Below are 26,375 nucleotides of genomic sequence, written 5' to 3' on the forward strand. Positions count from 1 at the left end.
TGGCATTGGTGGTGATAAAGTACAAAGACTTTGGGCGGTCTCTCATTGATGAATGATGAGTGACCTGCCAATTAACCCCAAAGACCACGGCGAGCTCATGTTTGAATTGAAGGAGTCAGCGTTTGCCTTAATCGTTCGGACACGTCTCTCTGTTAACCCCTCACTCGTGCCGATAACTCCGCCTCCACACGTGACTCTCCCTCCTCTCTCTCCCTTTTTATATTCCTTTTCAAATTCCCTCTCTTCCTTCCTCCTCCAAGCCTCTCTCTCTCTCTCTCTCTCTCTCTCTGTGTCTGAGCTGCAACTATGGCCGATGCTTCTATAGCGCCCACGCCGCTTCTCAAGGATGAGCTCGATATCGTGATTCCGACGATCAGGAATCTCGATTTCCTCGAGATGTGGAGACCATTCTTCCAGCCTTACCATCTCATCATCGTCCAGGACGGTGATCCTACCAAGACCATTACCGTTCCCGATGGCTTCGATTACGAGCTCTACAATCGCAATGACATCAATCGGATCCTTGGTCCTAAGGCTTCCTGCATCTCCTTCAAGGACTCCGCTTGCCGCTGCTTCGGTTACATGGTCTCTAAGAAGAAGTATATCTACACTATTGACGATGACTGCTTTGTGAGTTCTCATTTTTCGTTTCTCTTATGATTTTTCATGCCTTTGATTCTGGATATATTGTTCTTCTTCTTGTATTGTGATTGCTGGGCTTCTGGCCGTAGAAGTAATCCATTCGCGCTGTTCAATTTATGTGATAAAATTACTCTCTGTACGGCAATGAAATCTGTGTCATGATTTTGTTTTCTTTCGTTTTTTAATTTCGTTTTTATTTTTCTGAAAACTGGCTCCGTATTCACTGACTTACTGTGGAACTTGTCTTCATTATTAAGACCTGCAATTTTGTCTGTACTGTTGCGAACATTGTTTTAGAGTTCTTTCTATTTTAAATTTTAATTAATATAATTAATATAAATTAGTTGATTTCATTTGAAACAGAGATACCATGTGTGTAGTGGGTTCCACGTTCATGGAGGACCCACCGCTCTTGGGGACATGTCTTTTAAAATAACACGGACAATCAAGCTATTCAGTTTCTTCTCTTTAATCGGTTTGCATTTCTACATTCATGTTGGGATTAAAAAATTGGAATTGCTTGTTCTGTTTTCTTTCTGTATTGGTATTCCGTTATTTTCATCTGATGGAATTCTGAGATCCCGGATCTGCTATTGATATGAGAAGTATTACTTGTGTATAGCATATCTTGTAATGTTTGAGGATTTCATTAATTTATTATATTTGCTATTGCATTTTGTTACTTAAAGTCTAAGGATTTGTATTTCTACAATACCTCTAATGAATTTTGTTATTGCCTTTATGGGTTAGGTTGCTAGCGATCCGTCTGGAAAAAAGATCAATGCACTCGAACAGCATATCAAGAACGTTCTCAGTCCATCCACACCCTTGTTTTTCAACACCCTATATGATCCTTACCGTGAGGGTGCAGATTTTGTTCGAGGCTACCCTTTCAGTCTCCGTGAAGGTGTTCCGACTGCTGTTTCTCACGGCCTCTGGCTTAACATCCCAGACTATGATGCACCTACGCAGCTTGTGAAGCCTCTTGAGAGGAACACTAGGTACGTACGAGAGTTTAGACTCTTGAAATTTGGCTATAAACGCTATAATATATTGCTTGAGTTTAAGTTTGAGTATTATTGTTATGGTTTTAAGGTATGTGGATGCGGTTTTGACCATTCCAAAGGGAACTCTATTCCCCATGTGTGGAATGAACTTGGCATTTGATCGTGAGCTTATTGGACCTGCCATGTACTTTGGTCTCATGGGTGAAGGTCAGCCCATAGGACGCTACGATGACATGTGGGCTGGTTGGTGCGTTAAGGTTAGTCTTTGGATTTTCTTTTATTTTCAACTAATCTCCCCTGTTTTTGTCTCTGTGGTTCCATGTAATGTTTTCGCCCTTCGATTCAATCTTTTACTGTTTGTGGTTAATAACATGGTGAGAAACCCAGTCCTATGTGTGTGAGCAAAAAGCTGCAAACAACTAAGAGATGCAAATTATGATTGTTTTGTTCAGGTGATCTGTGATCATTTGGGATTAGGAGTGAAAACGGGTCTTCCCTATATTTATCACAGCAAGGCTAGCAATCCATTTGTAAACCTGAGGAAAGAGTACAAAGGCATATTCTGGCAGGAAGAGATCATCCCATTCTTCCAAAATACTATTCTCCCAAAAGAGGCCACCACTGTGCAAAAGTGCTACATTGAACTCGCCAAGCAAGTCAAGGACAAGCTCTCCAAGGTAGATCCTTACTTTGACAAGCTGGCAGATGCTATGGTTACTTGGATTGAAGCTTGGGATGAACTTAACCCTCCTACCAAAGGGTCTCTTCCCAACGGGAAAGCATAAATCAGATTTGATTAGCTTTCAACAGCCTCAGAACTTATAACTGCTATCCATATATTTATGTAGTGTTTCTTGTCCTATTTAAACGCTTTGTTATCACCCAATATGCAGCATGATTGGCTGCAATTTAATTGTTTTAAACTTACTGCTGCTTTGAGTAAGTAGAGAGGCAAATAAAATATAGTGGTCTAGGACGTTGCTTTCTTTTGAATTTGTTGTTCGACGGAGGTACAGATCAAGATCACAGGAGGGTCATGTCAATCTGAGGTTATAGAGAACTTGTATGTATGCCCTATTATTGCCGAGTATAGATCAATATTTGATCAAATTTAAAATTTTACAAATTGATATGTTTTGCAGTTCTTGGTTCCTGACTTTGCCTTACATCTTGGAATTTTTTTTAAAAAAATTGTAAAGTATGCTTAATTAGGACACGTCCGTTTGAACTGGATGGCAGACAAATATAATCAAATGCAAAAAAGAAATGAAGTGTTCAGTGAACTGCAGGAAAAATCAGCAACAATGCGACATGCAATGAAAACATGTAATAAAAGATTTCGTTGAACATATCCTATAGAAGAATCTTCTGGGTCTTCAAGAACTTGCTTTTAATTATGGAATTGTATATAATTTTTTGAAGTACTTGTGGAAAGAAGAATATTCTATTGCTCAACGCACTGGTTTGGTTTTTTTTTTTTTTTTGGTTTTCATTTTGTTTCTTTTTAATAATCTTATGGCGAACAACTGAACCACAGGAATCTTATGTCTTTTGTTGTCAGATTAAAGTTTTGTTATCTTTGGATTTTAAGTCAAAAATGACTTGGACTAAGCATTTTCTAGGCAATTGACACTTTCAAAGTTAGAAAGATTGAAAGACCCTGTTGGTATGCGTTTAAATTACAAGTGAAGGCAACTAAATCTTACGCGTCAAAAGTTTTTCTTTCGGCCGATGTTAAAGTGTTTTTCTCCCTCTAAATGACGACTAATCTATCGTACACGATGGGGAGAATCAGGTCTCAAAAATTTAAATTAATGATAATGAGGTCTCCAATAAGTTTTTTAAAAAATAAGTTACAAATATTAATTCAAACAGTTATAAATAAAAATTTTAATTACAATATTTGAGTTTCATTTAAAATTTAAATATTTTATTTGTAATTGATACTTTTAAATTTATATTTTTGTTTTTACCAAACTGAATTTGTATTTGTTTAAATCAATATTTACAACTTATTTTTTTAAAAAAATTTACCAGAGATATACTTGTCATTAATTTAAGATTTTGGAATTTAACTATCATTCTCGCTAAATTTTCTTAAGCATAATTTCCCCAGTGTAGAACTGATAATCTAACCATTTCGCGATCGAAAAAGAGCATGTTCTTGGGGCTGCCACTGAATTGTGTAATTGTTGGGGAAATAAAACATAACATAGTGTGTAGTAGCCATAGACAAATTTGTTTCCTATTCCAATATCATTCCTCAAGTCTGCGAGTTAATGTTTATGATATATGACTAGTATGATTTTTTTGACCTTTTGGTTGTGTAAATGACTCTCATATTAATATATGAAAAAAAAGAGAAAATTAATCTTTCATTTATTTAATTTTTAACTCATTTGTAATTCAATCACTTAATTATGACTTGCTACGACTCATTCTCTTAACTATAATTTGTTACGACTTAGTTCTTTAACTTTTCACTCACTTATAACTTGGTTCTTATTTTTAAAATTTTTTTAAAAATTTTCTTATCAAATGAGAGGGATAAGAGAAATGCTCGTATTTTACTCTAAAATACCACTACTACAAAAAAAAAGGAATAAATGATAGTTATTTTATCCCATAACTGATGGGTGCTATGTGGCTGGCATTTAAAGTCCCCAATAAATGATGGTTATATAACTATCATTTAAAATATAATTTTTAGGTGCCATGGCTATTGGGAGAAATAATAAATGTTCATTTAAAGTCATAACAAATCAAGTAAATCATTTATCGGATTTATCCATCATTTAAAGTCAAAATAAATGACGGGTAAATGATTTACCTGTCATATATTGTAAGATAAATGATGGTTATTTATATAAAGGCACTGTTATTTATACTAGCCTCTCTATAAAAAAAATCAAAATAGTAGCAGATAGCCATTCCAACATTTATAAATTTGAATATTAATAGAATTTATTGTTTTTAATTGCAAAATTAATCAATGAACATCTCTTATACTAATTTATCAAATAAACAAATGTAATTTTATAAAGTAAACCATTTTCCAAAGTAAACTAGCTATTAAATATATAAACATCCTAGCTACTTCTTCTAAGTAGTTTTATTGATCTTCTTTTTATGAGATCCACACTTGGAACATATGTTGACACTATTCTTCAATTACCTCATTTTTTTTCACATCCCCAAATTCTTCAATATAAGAATCATCATAGTATTGCAATTTATAAATAATCCATTATAAATTAATTTTAATACATTAATTTTTTTTTTATAATTGAAAAGTGAATATTGTTGACATATCATCTTAGAAATTATACTCTCATTATGGACAATAATGTCCTTCATGAACCTTATGATGCATAAGCCACAATCCAAGCTATTTTTCATTTGTCTTGGACACTACAAATTAAAGAACCAACGAATATGTATTAATGCATTATTTTTCAATTTAATAAATGATTTTAATTACCTTTATTATATTCCAAGTGTAGGCCGCATCAAAATGTGTAAAGGGCATTGGAATTAATTGTTTTGTGTTTGTGCGATATAACACAATCACCCTAATAAAACAGTAAAAAATACATCAATATGAAATTTAAATAACCAAATAAATATGTGAAATACTCTATTTACTTACGTATTAATTAACTCTAATAAAATTTATTGATTCCTTAGTTGCCCTCCAAGAGAATCAAGTAATATATCTTTGGAGTGTTGTCAAATGGTTCGGTGGCCATCAATATCCAATGGTCCTTAACAGTATTAACAAATGCTATAAAATTATAATTAATTGATTAACTTAAAAATAAAAAATTATTAAGATAAATGAGAAGTACGTTACCCTTGATAGTATGATATTATGAATAATGTTCCCTTTTGAGCCCTTGCTTTGAAATTTTAGCATAATGCCTTTGCTTGTTCTAAAATTTTATCATTTTTAAGGCATGTGTACCAACCTTATGAGAACTAATGAAGATGAACTTTATTTATAGATCGAAAGGGATAATAAATTTTTCATACAAGTGCCTACTATAAATATTTCAAATAGAATAGTTTATATTTAACATACTAACTATTCATAATGGAAAAAAATTTCCAAGTAAAAGATGAGAATAGTGAGACTGGTCATATCATGTTGAAAGACTTCATCAATAATATCAAGCGAAAGCATGTCATATTAATCTTTGCCATATATACCAACCTCGAACAAGATTTGCAGGACAGAGGATTAGACTTATGAATTATTGCATATGCCTAAAGTAAATTTTAGTGCTGGCTTGGTAGTTGAGGCTCTTGTTCAGTCATAGCTTTATGGGAGGCTACCTTTTTTGAGGAGAGCTTAGATCGATGTATCATCTTTTTCTTGGATTGTGCATCTTTACTAGTTTTTTTTTTGGACTTGGCATCCTAACTTGACTAGCTTGTCAACCAACAAAATAACCCATTGCCTCTCTAACAATCCTTGCATCATTAGTGGGAATAGGTAGTAGATAGTTTAAATCATTTAGCACATCAATAGCAACCTGTACATAGGATGTAGGGAGAGGCATATTATGTAGCATGTCTCCTAAGAAATTGAACACTTGACTGATAGCAACCACATGATGCTTCGGGCCATTTACCAACAACTCAAATATGTTCTCACCCTATATTAATAAGTAATATACTATATTAAAGTCATGAAAAATAGAAATAGTATAAAATAAGTGAAATAAATTAATATTATTTTATCTCAAGGAGATTTTTAACGGGTTGCACTATACTATAACTATCTTTCTCTCTGAGGCTAATATGAAACTCCCCCTCCCACCTCTCCTTATCCTTTAGTAAGGCTTCTGTAACATTTAAGAAATTTAATCTTGATTAATTATCTTAACGAGTATGGTTAGTGAATTAATGAGGTGTGTGGCTAAAGGGGTCTAATTAGCATTTTTAGCTTTAATTTTAGCCTAAGATGTGGGTCCGAATCAATGACGGCCTACTTGGGCAAGGAAAGAGGAAGAAAAAGTAAAGAGAAGCCATCTGTGCTACATGCCGGGCGTGTGGGCAATCCGTTGCGGTGCATAGAGGCAAATTTTCTATTCGGATCAACAATCTACTACATTGGGCTTCTTTGTGCCATGCGTCGCAAAGGAGGGCAACATGCGCCGTGGCGCATAGCCAAAATCTTGATTAAATCAGTTCGTGTCTGTGTGCGAAATCAAAAGAGAAGGAAGGGAGAAAATGAAGAACACACCTAATGCTTTGCTAGGGCATGACTTTAGAGATTGTTGATGATAGTTTGAAGCTTCTTAGCTTACAAAGTGAGTATATGAGCTTCTTTTCTTCCTTCTCTACCATATTTATAAAGAGTAAACTTAGGGTTTAAGTATTAATGGTGGTTTTCGATCCATAGGAGTTATGGGTCTAAATTCATTATTTAAAATGGATATAATGGGAGTTATTTGAGGTATTTAAAATTAATAATTTTGTATATGGTTAATTGGGTGGAGCCATTAATATGTAAAAATTGCAATGAATAAGATGGTTAGTGGTGCTTATTTCTCATTTAGTAGTTTATTGATTCCTTGAGGTCAATGTCCATTTATGGAACTTAAAGAACCCATTGGGTTTGAATGAGTAGTAAATTTATGGAATTGATAGAATAGAGAATGTGGAGTTTGGTATTAGTAGATCCTCAAAATTGAGATAATGATGATATCCTTGTATTATAATTGTAGTGTGGTTTAAATTGGCACCATTCTAGCTTGTGAGAAGCTTTAGAAGTGATTAGTATGAAGGGTAAACCTTTGACCTTTCAAAGGTTTAAGGTAATCGGGGGAAACCTATTTTGTATAGTTGTATGTTAATCAAGTAATTGTTAAAATTTCACTTGTTGAAGCTTATTTGTTGATAAAATCTATAGATGCAAATTTTGGCAAAATGGTGAACTTGCAAAAGGGTTTGAAAAATGAAAACCTCTTGTATGCCATCTATTTATGATTTATGAACTGACTTATGGCATGTTATTGTGAAAGTGAAGAATTATGATGTGTGGCGTGTTAAGTATGTGGAGTATATGGAGTGTGGGTATATGAATTTATATGACATGAATTAGTCTATTTGGATGCATAAACATGTGAGTTGTGCATAGCATGATCATTAGTGGGAGTTCACTTAGGGAGAAAAATAGATGGTTAAATCCACATGGTATTGGTAGTGACTATTGGAATTAGAAACTTGCCTTGGAACAGACTATTGAAATTGGAAGGTAGCTCATGTCCTATGGTTGATTTGAGACTGTTCTACTTGTTCTATGAGGGACTTGAACCTAACTAGTCTCCATCGGTTCATGAGGAGGCTAGATTAAGGGTATGACACCCCATGGTTGTTAGTATTGGGGGAAATCATATTACACAAGTAAATGAGTTAACCCTGATCCGGTAGTTCTTCACAAGTGGAAGGCTGAGTTAGTCTGTGAAGGACGTAGCCACCAAATAACTATCAGTTTCATGTCAGAGGTAATAGAAGGGTATAAGGTTCGTATTGGATTATGCATTTAAATCTGGCCACATGTTGTTATTATTATGGTTCGTTATGTGTTAGGGGTATATGGTTGGTATTATTGAGACCCATAATGTGTGTTGTCATTTTTGTGGTTATATGTGTGTTATGCCCAGTCACATGGTTGTTAGTATTGTGAACCGTGGCCAAGTTCATCATATGTATTATAATTGTGCGTTTTTGCCTATTTGCATATGTTTTTAATTGATATGTTTTTAAGTAACCCATGAAACTTGATTACTGAGTAGTTGTACTCACCCTCAATTCTTAATATTTTCAAGGCTAGCTCATTAGATCTGAATCGGGGAAAATGTGCCGAGGCTTAGGGTTTTAAAATAATCCCTTATATACCTCTATGTTGTTTAATGTGTAAAAATGTTAATTTGATTGCCAACTAGGAATCTGATGATATTTTTGCACTACTTGCATTATTGTAGCATACAACTTACGTATTTTGTGTCTTGAGTGAGTGAGTTTTGATTGTAAACCTTTGGATAGGGCCAAAATATTTGTACAAATAGAAATATGTGTGTTTGAATGAATTGGAATGAAAATGGTTGTTTTGTGCAAATTTTTTCTCCCTTTTATGTTTTATGAAATTTAAGGTTGAGTGGTGATTTTGAGATTTATGTGTTTTTGATTGTATATGGTGCATTTCATGGGTCCGCTAGAGTTCATTAAGTGTGATCGAAGGGTTGATGTAGGTTTTTGGCACTTTGTGGTTGAGTTGGGAAACCATTGTTGTGGGATTTTTGTCAAAAAGTGGTAAAATAGATTTTGGTGTCCAACTCTTTGTAAAAAATAAATTTGAATGTGAAACTTATGCCATTAGCTAGAGCTAGAAGAAAGCTTTGTGTAGACATTGAAACCGCTTCAATCTGACATCAAACGGAGAATTGGGATATGTTGGAAGTTCGTTCCTACTATTATCAAATGATAGCAGCTATTTGCTATCAAATTATGTGCAATGTGCCGTGGCGCATGGCATAGAGGTGAGTGAGTCACGGTGCATGACCCTTAGCTGCAGTAGCGTATGACACATTTTTTGCACAAAGCACAGTTTTGTGTTTTAAAACTTAATGTTTTGCGTCCTAATTGATTTTCAAGCTTTCATATTATTTTAAAACTCTGAATTGAGCATAATAAGTGTTTGAGAGATTAAAAATATTGAATTTTAGGATCTCATTATAATGATTTAAGAGTTTCTCCCATTTATGTAATTTTACAAACTTGATAATCTCTTTTGAATTTAGTCCCTTAATTACATTAATTTTGGAGTTAATTGTGGTTTAGTAAGGAAAACCTTATAGCTTCAATCATATCCTATTGCCTGGATAGCTCCTCTTTCAGTGTGGCAATCCCAGCCCTTGCAACCACATCCTCTGTTGACTTTGTCTTCTTTTGTGTCTTGAATATTTGATTTTCATAACACTGAAGCCATAACCCTTAACTCGATCAGGGTATTCGGGATTACCCAATGCCTTACCTAAGACATCATCATCAGGTATGCCACTTTTTTCAATATTAACCTGTGTAATATATAGTAAGAAAGTTAAATTAGTTGATTGATTATAAAAAAAGTTAAGTTAATGTACTTACACATTTGTTAGAAAGCTCCTGAACACGTTCATCAACAATGTTTCCTCCTTTTATTGGTTTAGCCTTTTATGAAGAGTTTGTCATATGAAACTGAGCTTGCTCCTGAACCCTCTTATTTGATCTACAAATTTAAATAAATTTGAATGTCAATATAGTACATATATCCACAAAATAAGCTAAAATTATATAGTATAGAGATTAAGATATCATTATTGCTCAATTCTTGTATATCCTATGCACCCTTTCTTATAAGGGTATAGATTTTTCTCATGCAACTCTTTCTTTTTGTTGCTCAATTCTTGTGCAAAATACATAGAATTATATCAATAAATGTAAATATATTAACAATAATAAAATATTAATTCATCTCATTGTTCTTACCTAAAATTGTCCCTTAAGACGTTGAGCAACAAATTCATCCCACTGTTCTTGTAAAATTAATTCCCTTATCTAGTTGGGGACCTTAACACTAATGTATCCACTTGATTTTTTAATGTACTTCATTCTCATGAAATACTGAAATGTTTGCATTGTCTTTCTAGTTTGTTGGATGACAAATTTTATCTGACTAATATCAATTGCAAATGCTGCCAGTAAATCAAGATAATTAATTAGATTTTTAGTCAAATAATTTTAATTAATTACACCGATGTGAGTAAAGTATTTTACCTTTACTTACTCTCAAATATAATTTTTCATTGCTGGACTAATATCGTTCCAGTACTTAATTGTAATTGGCACATTTTCTTTTGTCACAACCTCTATATAGTTGATGAATTTATTTCTGTGAGTCTTGATAGGTTGACCTTTGTAATTTTATTTGACTTTATATTTCTATCTAGCAGCTCTTCTTCTATTCACCTCAACCATCAATGTCAATTTTTTTTTTGTGAACATTGTATTTTGTCCAAATATTTTTTAAATATAATATTGATAATAAATTCAACCAAAAAAATAAAATTTTAATAATATAGATAAAATAAAAAAATTTAATTAAATAAGGATTGGTTTTATTTTTAGCCTAAATAATTTTTTATTGGTTAGGATTTTATTTTTTTTAGTTAGTTAAAACAATCAAAATATATATAATATAAAAAATTTAATTCTTTGTTTAAAATTAATTCTCAAAAGAAATATTAATTCTTTTTTTAAGAATTATATTTCAAAAAAATTGTTAAAAATAAGTGACGAAAATGTTGAGATTTAATTCCTTTAAGAATTATATTTCAAAAAATCTAATAATTATAAAATAAAAAATTTATTAATAATAAAAAATAAAGAAATTAAATAAATTTAATCTCTCTTCAAAATTAAAATTTTAAAAAAATCTTGCTTAAATCTTAAAAATTTTTTTTAAATTATTTCAACAATTTAAAAGTAATAGGAATCAACTTGTTGAGAGTTAAATATTTTTAAATTTTTATTTAAAAAAAGAGAGAATATTTTTGGTCCATTCAAAATCAATTTTTTTAATTAATTTTTAAAAATTACCTTTAGAAAACAATTTTGTTAAAACATTAAAAAAATAATATATTAGGGAGAGTGAAACGCTGATCTCAGCCCTTATATCCCTTTTGTACGAGCGAAGAAAAGTAGCCGGACGCAGAGGAAGGCAGAATATCCCTTTTGCACGAGCGAAGAAAAGCAGCCGGACGCAGAGGAAGGCAGGAAAAAGCTTCACTCTGCAGAAGACTCGCACGAATGAGAGAGAAGAGGCGCAGGTGTGGCTCCATCCAAGGTCATGATCAAATTTTAGAACACAGCAATCAGAGAGCAGTGAAGCACGCAAACAGTTTTCTAGCCTCTCACGCAAGCTCCAGACAAAGGATATCTTGTATCCGTTTCTATGGATGTCGGTGATGAAGAAGGGGGGCTCGGCAGATGAAATCTGGCGCCGTGTGACGAAGGAGAAGCTGAATCAAGTCAGAGTTTGCAGATTCAATCTACCCAGGTATTTTTTTGGGTCTTCAATATAAAGGAGAGAACGGAAGAGACCGAGAGGGCTGGAAGGAGAGATTCAGGGAGATTTCTGGAGATCTGGGTTTTGAGAGAAGGAGCTGGTAGAGTTGAAGAGGTAGAAGAGAGTGATCTGGGCAGAAACAGAGGACGCGGTCGAAGAGTACTGAATATTCAAAGGAAAGGGAGAAGAGCCGATTGAAGATACCCATATCTCCTTACTGTAATAGGTTTGGAATCAAATTTTTCGTGCTTTACATTCTTACTCTGCCTTCTGATCCCACGATCTATTTCATGTTCTACTCCATAAAAGTTTGATTAGCTTTACGAGTGCAGTAATTTTGACTGTGAGCATGCTTTCGAATTCTGTATCATTTGAGGGAATTTCCGATTGTTTGTTTCATTCATATTTTATAGGTTGTATGGATTAAAAGGTTGAAAGTGGTTTCTTTGATGTTTATCAAAATTTTCTACTATGGGTTGATGATGGCTTTAATAAGAATATTGAATTCATATTCTGTTAACATATTGCTCTGGATTTTGACGAATTGTGTGTGCCTGTGGTTATGCTTAAGATGTCAATTAGAAAAAGTGGCACAAGTTAGGCACCATATTGAATTCTCAGATATAAGTTGGTGAAATCCGATTCCTCTAGTGTGGACTTAGGTGTTTAAGATTGCTAATATGCTTGCTTTGCGATTTGGCTATCTTGGAGATTTTTCAAGAATTTTGATCACATGGCTTTATGATTTTGTATATTTGACCGCTGGAATGTCACATGAAAACACCTTTTGAAACAAAAGTCTAGTGTGAAAAAAAAAGGGAAAAAAAAAAAGAAGAAAACTTGGTGGAGCCTTTGGTTTTAACTACCATATGCTTGGCTTTGGATGACAAAATGTGATTTGAGTTTGTTCTCTTTAAAGGTCAAAGTTTATACGTACCTTTAGAACGTTTTAGGCTCTTTGATTAATCTTAAAATTTTCACTTTATGCTAATTGCAAATGTTTGCTTCAATGGTGATTAAATTGTTTGTTAACTTCAAGGAGAATGCATTCCCGTTTGTGAAGTTAAAATCATTTGCTACAATGTTTTGATAATTGAACTATCAACAAGATTTAATCCCGCATGTGTATGACATGTACTTTTAAAATTTTGTGCTTTAGTTCTTAAAGTTGATCTTGAAAAGGCATTTGATAGGCTTTCTTTAAACTTCATTGATGATACTCTTCAGTGCATTGGAATTAATAGTCACTTCAGAAACTTGATTTAGGCTACCATCTCTATTACTTCCATGCAAGTCTTTTGGAATGGAGAACCTTCTAAGGAATTCACGCCCTTTCGTGGCATTTGGCAAGGAGACCCTCTTTCTCTTTATCTATTTGTACTTTGCATTGAACATTTAAATCATTGCATTAATAGTAGTATTGATAAGAATGAGTAGAAGCCTACAATTAATAGCCCTCCTATCTCTTATTTATTTTTTGGTGATGACTTTTTTTTTTATAGAGTGTTCTCTTTCATAAGCTATGATCATCCAATGATGTCTTTTTGATTTTTGTAATGCCTTGGGTTAAAAGATAAACATAGAGAAATCTAAGCTCTTCTGTTCTAAGAATGTCAATGTTAATAGAGCCTTACAGATTGGTGAAGAACTAGGGATTCCACTCACAGGAAATCTTGAAAAATACCTTGGAATCCCTATTATTCATGAAAAGGTGTCTAAACTCACTTTTACCCCACTTCTTGATAGAAGAAATTCTTGCTTGGAAAATTAGAGAAGTTGTTACCTGAACATGGCTAGGAAATCAGTTCTTATCAAATTTGTTTTATTCACCCTTCCTAGCTACACTATGCAAACTATGCTTTTATCGGATAATGTTTTGTTTGATTTGGAAAAAATATTTAGAAATTTCTTATGGGATTTGACTAATGGAAATAAAAAATCACATCTACTCTCTTGGGATAGAATCACTATTGATAGAAAAGATGGGGGACTTGGACTCCAAAAACTAAAGAATCAAAATATTGCCTTCATAATGAAGCTTTGTTGGGGCCTTATCACTAAGCCATACTATCTTTGGGTTCGGATTCTTTATGATAAATACAAATATAACAAACTTAGAATTCTGATGGTAGTTAAACCTAACTCTTGTTCTTATACCTGGAGCAGCATTTGTAAAGTTTGGGATAAATTCATGTCTCATGTAGGTTGGAAAGTTGGTAAAGGAGATCAAATATCATTTTGGTATGACAAATGGTCTTCGATCCCTGACCCTCTTGTTAAGCATGCTTTTCTTAATGCTGATTCTATTCTCCATACTACGGTCTCTAACTTTTGCCATATTACAAGAGGTTGGAATATTGATCTTCTAAATCATTACCTCCACTCTGATATAATTTAAAAAATATTACTTGTGCAACCACCTAACCAACGAGGCGAAGAAGATGTTCTCATTTGGAAACCCTCCTCTGATAGAAATTTCTCCATTAAATCTACTTACAAAGCCATGGATTTGTAGAAAGATCAGCACCATTATGATATATGGACTAAAATTTGGAAGTGGCCTACATATGAAAAAATAAAATATTTTCTATAAAAAGCTGCCTCAATTCGTCTTTAGTCCAATCATATGCAAACATCTGGGAATGCTCCCCATCAATGTCTTTGTCCATTTGGTTGTAACTCCCCTGATTCCTTAATTCATATTTTATGCGATTGTGAAGAAGCCAAAGAAGTCTGGCAAAAATTAGTTAAACCTACAAAAATTAACACCTTCTTCTCCTTTAATGTTTAGGATTGGATAATTTGAAATGTAAAGAATGAAGCAGGTAGCTTAAAAATAAGACGAACGCCTTGGCAGAAGTTTTTTGCACAAGCTTGTTAGAATATTTGGAAAGCTAGATACAAAAAATTATACTTAACAGATGACATCTCTAATAGCGATATTGCCTTCTCCAGCACTCAAAAGATAAATAATGACGTCTGTTAATCCTTTACTTGGCAACTTTATTTCACTCAATGGGAGCAATGCTAGGTCAACATGATGATTCTAGAAAGAAAGAGAGAGCGATTTATTTATTGAGTAAGAAATTTAATGACTTTGAAGCTCGTTATCCAATGATTGAGAGAACTTGTTGTGGACTAGTTTGGGTAACTAGAAGGCTAAGGCAATATATGTTTTACTACACTACTTGGTTAATCTCAAGAGTGGACCCACTTAAGTACATCTTTGAGAGCTCACACATTGCAGGTAGAGTATTGAAGTGGCAAGTTGTATTATCTGAGTATGATATAAAGCATGTAATGCAAAAATCAGTTAAAGGTAGTGTGATAGCGGATCACTTGGCCAATAATCTCTTAAGGAATAACCAACCATTAGATTTTGAATTTCTTTATGAAGGCATATGCACTGTAGAAGAAGATTGTGATGAAGGGAATGGTGAAGGACAAAAATGGGAAATATATTTTGATGGAGCTACTAACATGCATGAAAATAAGGCAGGAGCAGTGATTGTTTCACTAAAAGGGAAACAATTTTTAATGGCCATTAAATTAGAATTTGATTGCACTAATAATATAGTAGAATATGAAGCTTATGTTAATGGTCTTCGAACAGCTATTACCCTTGGCATATGATGCTTGAAGGTGTTCGGTGATTCATCTCTCATCATTCATCAAGTAACAGAAGAATAGAGAACAAAGGATGTAAAATTGATTCCATATCAAGAACTCTTAACAGAGTCAACTAAGCAATTTGAGGTTGTTAACTTTCATCACTTTACTCGAGATAAAAATCATTTCACTGATGCTTTAGCCACTTTAGCAGCAATGAATCGACTTGATTATAGAGTCCATGTCTAGTCTATTCAAGTAGAAGCTAGAAGCTTTCTAGCATACTGTTTGAATATTAAAGAAGATCAGAAAGAACTTCCTTGATTCCAGGACATTAAGGACTATATCACTAATAGGTCATACCCAACTGGAATGACTAAGAATGAAAAGAAAACTCTTCGTCGTTTGGCTATGGCATTCTTTATCAGTAAGGATGTTTTGTATAAGAGGGGTTACGAAGGTGCCTTACTTTGTTGTGTGAGTTCAGAAGAAGCAAAAAAAATCATGATTGAGGTGCATGAAGGCATATGCGGTACATATGCAAATGGTCATGCTATGGCCAAACAAATTCAAAGGTGTGGTTACTTTTGGTTAACAATAAAGAAAGATTACTTTGAATAAGTCAAAAAATGCCATAAATGTCAAATCTATGCTAACAGAATAAATGCTCCTCTAATTCCATTGCATAATTTGGTATCACCTTAGCCATTCTCAATGTGGGGAATTGACATTATTGGTCCAATTAGTCTAAAGGCTTCAAATGGACATTATTTCATCCTTGTCGTGATTGATTATTTCACTAAATGGGTAGAAGCAAATTTATTTGCTAGCATCACACAAAAAGTGATCCTCAAATTCATAAAGACTAATATCCTTTGTTGATATGGGTTCTTGAAAGGATCATTATAGATAATGGTACCAATCTTAATGGAATGGAAGTCAGAAGCTTTTGTGAAAAGTTCCAAATCACATAATTTAGCCCCATATAGACCTCAAATGAATGGAGCAATTGAAGTAGCCAATAAAAATATTAAGAAGATTATTGGGAAAACGATAGTAACTTATAAGGATTGGCATGAGATACTTCCCTATGCTTTATATGGTTATCGTACTACTATGCGTACATCCATAGGAGTAACCCTGTACTCCCTTGTTTATGAAATGGAAGCTGTCATACCCATTGAGATGGAAATCTCATCCTTATGAGTATTGGTTGAGGTAGATTTAGAAGAAAATGAATGGTTACAAACTTGATTTAAAAAACTCAACATGATTGAAGAGAAAAGACTTACTGTAATGTGTCATGGACAACTATACCAAAAGAGAATGGCTAAAGCCTTTAATAAAAAGCTTTACCCATAGGAATTCAATGCTGGTGATCTTGTACTTAAGAAAATATTGCCTAGCCAAGAAGATAATAGAGACAAATGGGCTCTGACCTATGAGAGGCCTTATGTTGTCAAACATGCCTTTTCTGGAGGAGCACTAATCCTAACTAACATAGAGGGTTAAGAGTTAGCGAAGCTTATTAATGCAGATGCTGTCAAGTGCTATTATGCTTAAAAAAAATGGAGACAGGGCTTGCTAGATTAAAAACCTGTAAAGGAAACCTAGGCAAAAGTTAGAGCTAAAAGGCAATAAAAAAAAAAAGAAGCGCTTACTAGGTTGAAAACCTATAAAGGCAACCTAGAAAAAAGTTAGAGCAAAGAACAAACAAAGCAAAAGAAAAAGAAGAAGAAGAAGTGTTTACCAGGTCAAAAGGGTGACTTAGGAGAAGAAAGAAGGGCAGAAGAAGTTAAGTAATTATATTTGGATAAGTTGGCTCCATCATCCCTCACACCATCCATATCAATGGTAATTCAATGAACCACTTATTGGGTCATGAAAAAGCCAAAGGAGGAGGATGTGATTAAGTGGATTCCCATTTTTTTATGAACTTTTGCATTAGAGAATGAATTTTTTCATTCTTGTTCCTTTGAGATCATCTTTTATCTCTTTTCTTTTGGCATTATCATCTTTGAATTCATATCTCACATATTATAGCAAATTCACATTTAAGGAATTATATTTATTGATACATTTACTTGATGTAGAATGTTGGTATCTTTATTCTTACTTTTCGCCCTTGAGGTATCAAGATCTTCATGTAGGTGTAAAGCAACATCAAGAGCATGTGTGCTATCAGTATTCGATCATAAACGTTGATCTCATTTGCTCAAGAGCAAGATTAAGTAGTGTGGATTTGGTTGTTTGAATTTTCTAAAGAGGCATAATGGTATACTGTGATACTATACCTATTAATGAATAAAGATTTAATCATGGACTTTGAGGTATTACCTTGCGTTCAAAATAATTTTATCCAATATGCATGAGACTCTTAAAAAAAATAAATATTAATAATTAAAATAGTTTTCAACATCAAACTTTCTAATGAACGACTTGCAATACATTTGCGTTATGCATACATTTGCATTGGGGCAAATAAGGAAATTATGCATCGTGCTTCACCCTTTGCATCTATTACATAAAAGAAAAAAAAAAGAAAAAGAAAAGAAGAAGTCTCATGAATTGAGGTGAACAAAAGTTTAAACTTTTTGCATCGCAAATCATCCATCCATTATAAATTGTACATATTTTTTTTAGCATCCATTTTGATTAAGGGAAAATAGAAAAATAAAAATCACACATTACACATTATTGCGTTGCATTCCTTGCCATAGAAAATGCGCTTAATTTAAAATTGGGGTAAAAAACAAAAAAGAACAATAAGTAGGCATCACATGTGAATTATCTATTTCTCATTCGTATAAATTTTGTAGAATTTTTGATAAGGCATGAAACATTTTCTCATACCCTTTTTAAATCCTTGTAACAGTAGGCACTCTTAAAGCCTAATATCAGCTGGCACCCCTTTTAAAGCCTTGTAATAGTAGGCACCCTCAAAGCCCAGTATTGGCTAGCATTATTCTTTTTAAAGCCCTGTAATGACAGACACTATTCTTTTAAAGTCCTATAAGGGTAGGCACCCTCAAAGCCCAATATCGGCTAGCACTCATTTTAAAGCATTGTAACAACAGGCACCCTCAAAGCCCAGTACTTGTTGGTACCCCTTTTAAAACCTTGTAATGGCAAGCACCCTCAAAGCCTAGTATCGGTTGGCATTATTCTTTTTAAAGCCTTGTAACGGTAGGCATTATTCTTTTCAAGCTCTGTAACGATAGGCACCCTCAAAGCCTAGTATCGACTAGCACTATTTTAAAGCCTTATAACAGTAGGCACTCTTAAAGCCCAGTATCGGCTGGCACCCATTTTAAAGCCCTGTAATGGCAGCCGGCATGCACCCTCAAAGCCTAGTATCGGCTGACACCTATTTTAAAGCCCTATAATGGCAGGCGCCCTCGAAGCCCAATACTGGCTAGCACCCCTTTTAAAACCCTGTAACAACAAACAACCTCAAATCCCAGTACCAGTTGGCACTATTCTTTTAAAGTCCTATAGCAGTAGGTACTATTCTTTTCAAGTCCTGCAATGGCAGGCACCCTTAAACCTAATACAGGCTAACACTATTCTTTTAAAGCCCTGTAATGGTAGACATCCTCAAAGCCCTGTAAGGGTAAGTACTATTCTTTTAAAAGCCCTATAACTGCAGGCACTTTTCTTTTTTGAGCCTAGTACAAGCTGGCATTATTTTTTTAAAGCCTTGTAAGGGTAGGCATCTACCCAGGTTGTAAAATCTCACTCCACTAAACACAATTAACCAATATAGCTCATGGTAATCAAAGACTTAACTTAAAAAGGTGATTACCAAGCTTTAGTTTAAATTCAAGGGATCTGAAGTTTTCTAAATAACAATGAGTTTAAATCAATCAAAATCCTTCATATCAGAGTAAAATAAGTTTCGAAAGCATGAGATACCTCAAAGGAGTGAAAGGAGTCGAAAACAGTTGAAAAACAAAACTTGTGCTGAGATATAAGGCAATGTGCTGTAGCTTGTGCATGTTGCGCCACGAGTGTTGCTCTCTATGCCACGTGTCGCAGCTTAGGCGCCATGCGCCGTGGCGTGTTACACAAAAATTCAACTGATGCTACTGTCATTTGACAGCAGGATTGGGGAATTTCTGACGTGCCTTGATTCTCCGTCTGATGTCTGAATGACATGATCTAGGTGTCTATGGAAAGCATTTTACATGAACTAGTTAATGGCACAGGTTTCACTTTTAATACAAGTTACATCGAGAAGTTGGATACCTAAATACATTTTAACCATTTTTTACAACTTTCACACAAAATGGGTGTCCAAAACCCTCAATAAGTGCCAAAAGCTTTCCCTAACACCTGGACTATGTCCATTGGACTTATGACTACTAGTACAACATGTCACAAGCACTAAAACAATAGTATAATAAAAATTCACTCCTCAACCCTATAAAGGGGGAGGTAAATTGTCATTGCATTTCGCTTAAATCATTTAAAACATGTTCAAATCATCATTTCTACACTTGCACTAGTATTTTGACCCTATAAACATATATATCTCAACATACACAAATACTCAGGGCCCAAAATAAAAATCATACATTTGCAACAACAAAATAGTGCAAGTGAGATGACATGCAATCTAGAATTGGCAAACATATACTATTACACAAAATAAACTAAGCTAGCGGCATGCAAAAAGGAATATGTTAATTCCTAGCCTCTTAAGCTTTTTTCCTTTCTGCACTAGAGCTAGAGCTTGAAAAGTGTTAAATCAAAGGGGTGAGTCTAGTCACTCAATAACTAAGGTCAAACTTACCCTATGCAGTTATATATCAATATAAGCCAAGTACATGCATAAGGAACCTCGTATGTAAACATGCTCACACATATCATAATTTGTCATTTATCTTTTAATAACTTCTTTAACTCACATATACTAGGTGCATTGTCACCATATTCTTAGATATATGACCTTGACCCATTATTCACGCGACTTGCCACAACTTAACACGTGTGACATGTCATATATTTATATAGGTAATGACCAACCAACCTAATATCCTCCTTATTTCCTTAGACCGAAACCATAGGCTATAACATTGATTAGGGCTCTGTCCGTATGACTGGACTACCCAAGCTTACCAATCGTCAGGTGTGACTCGACCAAAGATCACATGACTCACTCTCAGACCATGGCTTCCCCCATTCTTGAATCTCTGGGGCGTCTCATACCCTAGGCTATTCTCCTCATTGAGCTGGTGGAGATAGCTAGGTTTTAGTCCCTCGACAAACTATAGAATAGTCCCTTGACAAATTGTGGGACAAGGCTATACCCTCGTGCATCAAAGGACAGCCTAAATACTATATGAATTTTTCTCTACTCCTAGTCCCTAGGCAAACTTTCACCACTGATGATGCCATAATCAATACTCATTCATTTTCATATTTTCATTTTCATTTACTTATTATCACAACAACCACGTTGGGCTCATGACCATACATTACCCAAGTATGTATTCACATCATTTTCTCAACATTATTCTCACTTATCTCAAAATTCATTTCTTATTAATGTTGAATAGGGAGGCACATCAGAAGATTAAATTTTTAAAGTCTCTATCCTAATATGGATTGAACAATCTCGTTTAAATTAAGGTAGATAGAAGAGTTGCCTTTTAATTCTTCAAACTTGGTGCACGTTCTCTTCAAGAGTTTGTATCTTAGGAGCTGACAACATAAATATGCTTCTTCTATTGGTATCCACACGAACAGTTCTCTAACTGGAATAGTGTGCTAGCGCTCCTAGCGTCCGTTCTTCTTTGAAGTTAGTTTTCTTTCTATAGGGTGTTTTGTGGCTCTTAAAGTGTTTTTGCCGTCAGAACTTTTCTAACTCTCTATTCCTTTATAAAGGATGTCCTTATCTATATATAGTATATGGATTAAGGTTTTCATCTTTTACTTAAAAGCCCACAAAAATCTAATTAAATTTATCTCATAAATTTAATCCATGATATCATATCTAATTCAAATTTATCTTATAAATTTAAATTATAAAACTGACATGATATTCTCTCATATCGTGTTAGTTATTAAATTTAATCTATCATATAAAATTAAATTTAAAACTAATATAATATAATATAATATAATATATATCACATATACATATTATATTATATATATGTTCAGATATATATATATATACATATATATTTTGAAAACACACACACACACACACATATATATATTATATCATATATATATATAACACACATGAATATATATATTTCAAATATATATATATATATATAATTATATTTTAAATTTTATATTTCTTATAAATATATATATATATTTATCAAATAAATATTCAAATATATATATATATATATATAATTCATTCACCCTATATTACATTCATTGAATTTAGACATATTTCAGATTTAATGAACTTAGATATTGTAGCTAGAGTTGGGTTGTTTTTGTGTGCAACCCTATAGGCTCATATGAAATTAGCAGTAGGCTAATTACGCTGTTAGTCCACAAATCACAAGTGGCCTTTAGCAAGACATTGCAAGTACCCAATTTATATGAGAATTGATGATCTGATGTAACCTATCATGCAATCGTATCACATCCCTTTTGTCACGTGATATTTTGGTCAAGTATGAGACATGGAATTGTCATTCTCCTTTACCTGACTGTTACTTTCTCGATTTCTGAGTGAATTGATAGTAGTAATGGAAAAACCCTTTTCATTATAGTATGGCCATACATTTTCTCAGTTTTACTCATTGAGGGGCCTAGTAATATGTCTCACTTAATATGAATGACAAATTCCATCTTGACTACTCATTTTCCTCTATATGAATATCACTAAACTTAATTATAGCTTTAATGATCACCTAGTCAAAGGTGACTTTTGACTAGGTCAAATTCAGTGATCATCATGTATGAATACATGATGATCTCAAGTCAAAGGGCTTAGTGATATAGTTACATATGAGATAAGCTTATGACTTGTACCATGCAGCTTTCTTATAGCTGGTCGGTCCAGCACATTGTACTCTTTCAAGTGGCTATGACTTTGATTTGTATTTCTATAATTAATCAAAGTTATGCTAGTCTTGTTTCATCTATGATCCATCATAGATGACCGACTAGGGACATTTAGGACAATCACTATAGTTTGTCCAATAATACAGTTATCATATTGAATATATAATTGATATGATAATAAAAGAGAAATTCATTAAATAACAATGTGTATAGTATAATGATTGGCCCTAGGGCACAATTTCCAACAATTAACACACATCTCTCTCACACAATCATCACATTCATTTTCCAAAGGCATATGCAGGTTCAAAGTCTGAAAACTATCTTGATTTCACATTTGTATTTCAAACTAAAAATAGCATTATGCACATTCAAATTTTCATACACCCATTGAAACTAATACATGCTTTCATATTGAGAATCAATTCATGCATGCAACATTCACAATTAGAAATAAATTTACAATCAATTAACATATAACTACCCAAAGTAGGGTTCCCTCGGTTACCTCAAACGTTTGAGAGGTCAAAGGTTTACCCCTCAATCTACTAGCTTTCAAGCTTGAATTTTCTAATCCAATAGGTGATTGAGAGCCAAAAATTATAATCAACCAAGTTGAATTTCATCAACACTACCATCTCAAGTATTAAACCTTCAATTTTCACTTCTAAATTGCCCAACAGTTACTCTACTAGAATTTGAGCTTATCCCTTGACTTTAATTATTACCTTTAGTCCCCAATAACATTAATGAATCATTAAATTTCTATTAATGGCATTACAATCTTCCAACCACCCATAATAAATGAGATTTTTAGATATTAATGGTGCCTAACAACTCAAGACACCAAAACTCATTATACCTAGGTTTAAATACTCTAATTTGCTTTTATTAACTCCATTTGAGTCAATAAATTTGGACCCTTAATCTATATGGACCAAAATTTCATTTTCACTATCAAACCCTAACTATAAGGAGTGTGGTACTTATCTTGGGTGTTTATAGCCTCCAAAATACTCCCAATATCATCTACTAGCAAACCCTAGCAGAGCTTGGTGCGTCCTCTTTGTTCTCTTCTTTCTCTTCTTTCTTTTCTATCTCAGGTTTGCATCTAATAAATTGTAGAAAATGGCCATACATCATGGTGGACACACAATGCACTGTGGTGCATGGCACAGAGAGGTCCTCCCTCATATCAGAAGTGTCTGTGCATTGCAGCGGACGATCTTTATATCACAGTGTGTGGCACAACAATATCACTCTTCATTTTTCTTCTCCTTTTGATGCCCGGGTGGCCTGCCTTAATACCGGATCCATAATTAGGGCTAAAATATAATTAAATATGCTTATTAGACCTCCCTAGCCACACATCACTTCAACTAACTTAATTACTCTAATTAGGTTTAATTAATTAGGGGATTAAAATTGGGATGTTACACAGGTCATTTAGAACATAAGCAATTCATCTCTATTGAGGTTTTGTTTTATTTATTTGTTGAATAAAATTTCACCTTCAAATATAAACCTTTTTTTTAGTTATCTAGTAGTCTTGCCCTTTCTAACAAAATACATGTTTCTTTCTTTATTCAAATTCTTACTTAGAAATCAAATGAAGAGGGGCATCTAGTCAACATATATTTTGTTTGGATCATTGTCAATTATTTACAGCATATTTCTATATTTCCCATTTACATCACACCACCTCACCACATTTTTGAAAAAAAAGAAGAAATCATTTCATTGTGTTTGTTATCCAATAGTCTCACATTCAATTATATCTAATCGTGTCAGGGGCAATTAGGTTATTTCATAGATATTGTATGGTTGATCAAAATACATATTCTATCTTTACTTATCACTTATGTAAGAATCCAAAAATATATTTTTTCATATACTTAGATAAGAAACAAGTAAAGAGGGGTAATTGTGAATACTATATTTTGTTTGAACTTTTTTTTATTATTATAATAAATTCAACCATAAAAATGAAATTCTAATAATATAGATAAAATAAAAAAATTAATTAAATAAGGATTGGTTTTATTCTTAGCGTAAGTAATTTTCTATTAGCTAGGATTTTATTTCTTTTAGTTAGTTAAAAAGCAACCAAATATATCTATATAAATAATACAAAAAATTTAATTCTTTGTTTAAAATTTAATTCCCAAAAGAAATATTAATTCTTTTTTTAAGAATCATATTTCAAAAAAATTGTTAAAAATAAGTGATGAAAATGTTGATATTTAATTCTTTTAAGAATTATATTCCGAAAAAATAATAATTATAAAAATAAAATTTAATTCTTTTTAGGATTATATTTTTTTAAAAAAAAGTAATAATAAAAACATAAGGAAGATTAATAAATTTAATCTCTTTTCAGAATCATTTTTGAAAAAAAAATATTGCTTAAATCTTGAAAAATCTCTCTCAAATTATCTCAACAATTCAAAGATAATAAGAATTAACTTGTTGGGAGTTAAATATTTTTAAATTTCCATTTAAAAAAAAGAGAGGATATTCTTGGTCCATTCAAAATCAAATTTTCCTTCCTAACTAATTTTTAAAAATTACCATTAAAAAACAATTTTTTTTAAAACATTACAAAATAATATATTAAGGAGAGTGAAATGCTGATCTCTGTAGTGTTTCACTCAGCCCTTATATCCCTTCTGCAGAAGTGAAGAAAAGCAGTCGATTGTAGAGGAAGGCAGTATATCCCTTTTGCACGAGCGAAGAAAAGCAGCTGGACGCAGGGGAAGGCAGGAAAAAGCTTCACTCTATAGAAGACTCGCATGAACGAGAGAGAAGAGATGCAGGTGTGGCTCTATCCAAGGTCACAATCAAATTTCAAAACGCAGCAATCAGAGAGCAGTGAAGCACGCAAACAGTTTTCTAGCCTCTCATGCAAGCTCCAGACAAAGGATATGTTTTATCCGTTTCTATGGATGTCAGCAATGAAGAAGGGCAGCTCGACAGATGAAATCCAATGCCGTATGAGGAAGGAGAAGTGGAATTGAGTCAGAGTTTGCAGATTCACGCTACCAGGTATTTTTTTCATCTTCAATATAAAGGAGAGAACAAAAGAGACCGAGAGGGGTGGAAGGAGAGATTCAGGGAGATTTTTAGAGTTATGGGTTTTGAGAGAAGAAGCAGGTAGAGTTCAAGGGCTAGAAGAGAGTGATCCAGGCAAAAATAGAGGATGCAATCGAAGAGTACTGAATATTCAAAGGAAAGGGAGAAGAGCCAATTGAAGATACCCATATCTCTTTACTGTAATAGGTTTGGAATTAAATTTTTCGTGCTTTACATTCTTACTCTACCTTTTGATCCTATGATCTATTTCATGTTCTACTCTATAAAAGTTTGATTAGCTTTACGAGTGCAGTAATTTTGACTGTGTGCATACTTTCGAATTCCGTATCACTTGAAGGAATTTTATGAGTGTTTGTTTCATTCAGATTTTATAGGTTGTATAGATTAAAAGGTTAGAAGTAGTTTGTTTGATGTTTATCAAAATTTCCTACTGTGGGTTGATGATGGCTTTAATAAGAATATTGAGTTCATATTCTGTTAACATATTGCTATGGATTTTGATGAATTGTGTGTGCCTGTGGGTATGCTTAAGATATCAATTAGAAAAAGTGGCACAAGAAGTTAGGCACCATATTGAATTCTTGGATATAATTTGATGAAACCTGATTCCTTTAGTGTGGACTTAGGTGTTTAAGATTGCTAATATGCTTGCTTTGCAATTTGGCTGTCTCAGAGATTTTTCAAGAATTTTGATCACATGGCTTTATGATTTTGTATATTTGACAGCTGGAATTAGGGTTGTGCAAAATTCCTCCGATTTTGTCTAGCTTTGTTTAACTTGAGATAGCTCAGTCCAATTCTGTCCATATAAGCACTGGTCTTTTAAGACCAAAAAGACTGAAAAGACAGACTATTTTTTCAGGTTGGATTGG

The 26,375-nt window shown here is 33.3% G+C and overlaps 1 protein-coding gene and 1 long non-coding RNA gene across 2 annotated transcripts; both read left to right on the forward strand.

The window, feature by feature from the left end:
• Positions 1-252: 252 nt before the first annotated feature.
• On the forward strand, positions 253-2,775 carry LOC129307072 (UDP-arabinopyranose mutase 1). Its single transcript, XM_054947940.1, has 4 exons — positions 253-630; positions 1,393-1,643; positions 1,738-1,906; positions 2,102-2,775. Exons 1-4 carry the CDS (start codon positions 307-309, stop codon positions 2,432-2,434), a joined length of 1,077 nt encoding a protein of 358 aa, XP_054803915.1. The 5' UTR covers positions 253-306; the 3' UTR covers positions 2,435-2,775.
• Positions 2,776-11,391: 8,616 nt separating this feature from the next.
• On the forward strand, positions 11,392-25,833 carry LOC129293943 (uncharacterized). Its single transcript, XR_008589241.1, has 2 exons — positions 11,392-11,989; positions 25,086-25,833. It is a non-coding gene; the product is annotated as an uncharacterized LOC129293943 (long non-coding RNA).
• Positions 25,834-26,375: the final 542 nt, after the last annotated feature.

Source organism: Prosopis cineraria, unplaced genomic scaffold (assembly GCF_029017545.1).
Source record: "Prosopis cineraria cultivar Desert tree isolate PC_DT_omini unplaced genomic scaffold, ASM2901754v1 PC1, whole genome shotgun sequence".
Lineage (NCBI taxonomy): Eukaryota > Viridiplantae > Streptophyta > Magnoliopsida > Fabales > Fabaceae > Prosopis > Prosopis cineraria.

What these genes read in the sequence shown, in the direction of transcription:
- LOC129307072 (XM_054947940.1), top strand. Translation starts at nt 307, where the DNA reads ATGGCCGATGCTTCTATAGCGCCCACGCCGCTTCTCAAGGATGAGCTC. An exon ending in CTATTGACGATGACTGCTTT is followed by an intron (nt 631 to 1,392) that starts GTGAGTTCTCAT and finishes TTTATGGGTTAG; the next exon opens with GTTGCTAGCGATCCGTCTGG. An exon ending in GGGCTGGTTGGTGCGTTAAG is followed by an intron (nt 1,907 to 2,101) that starts GTTAGTCTTTGG and finishes TGTTTTGTTCAG; the next exon opens with GTGATCTGTGATCATTTGGG.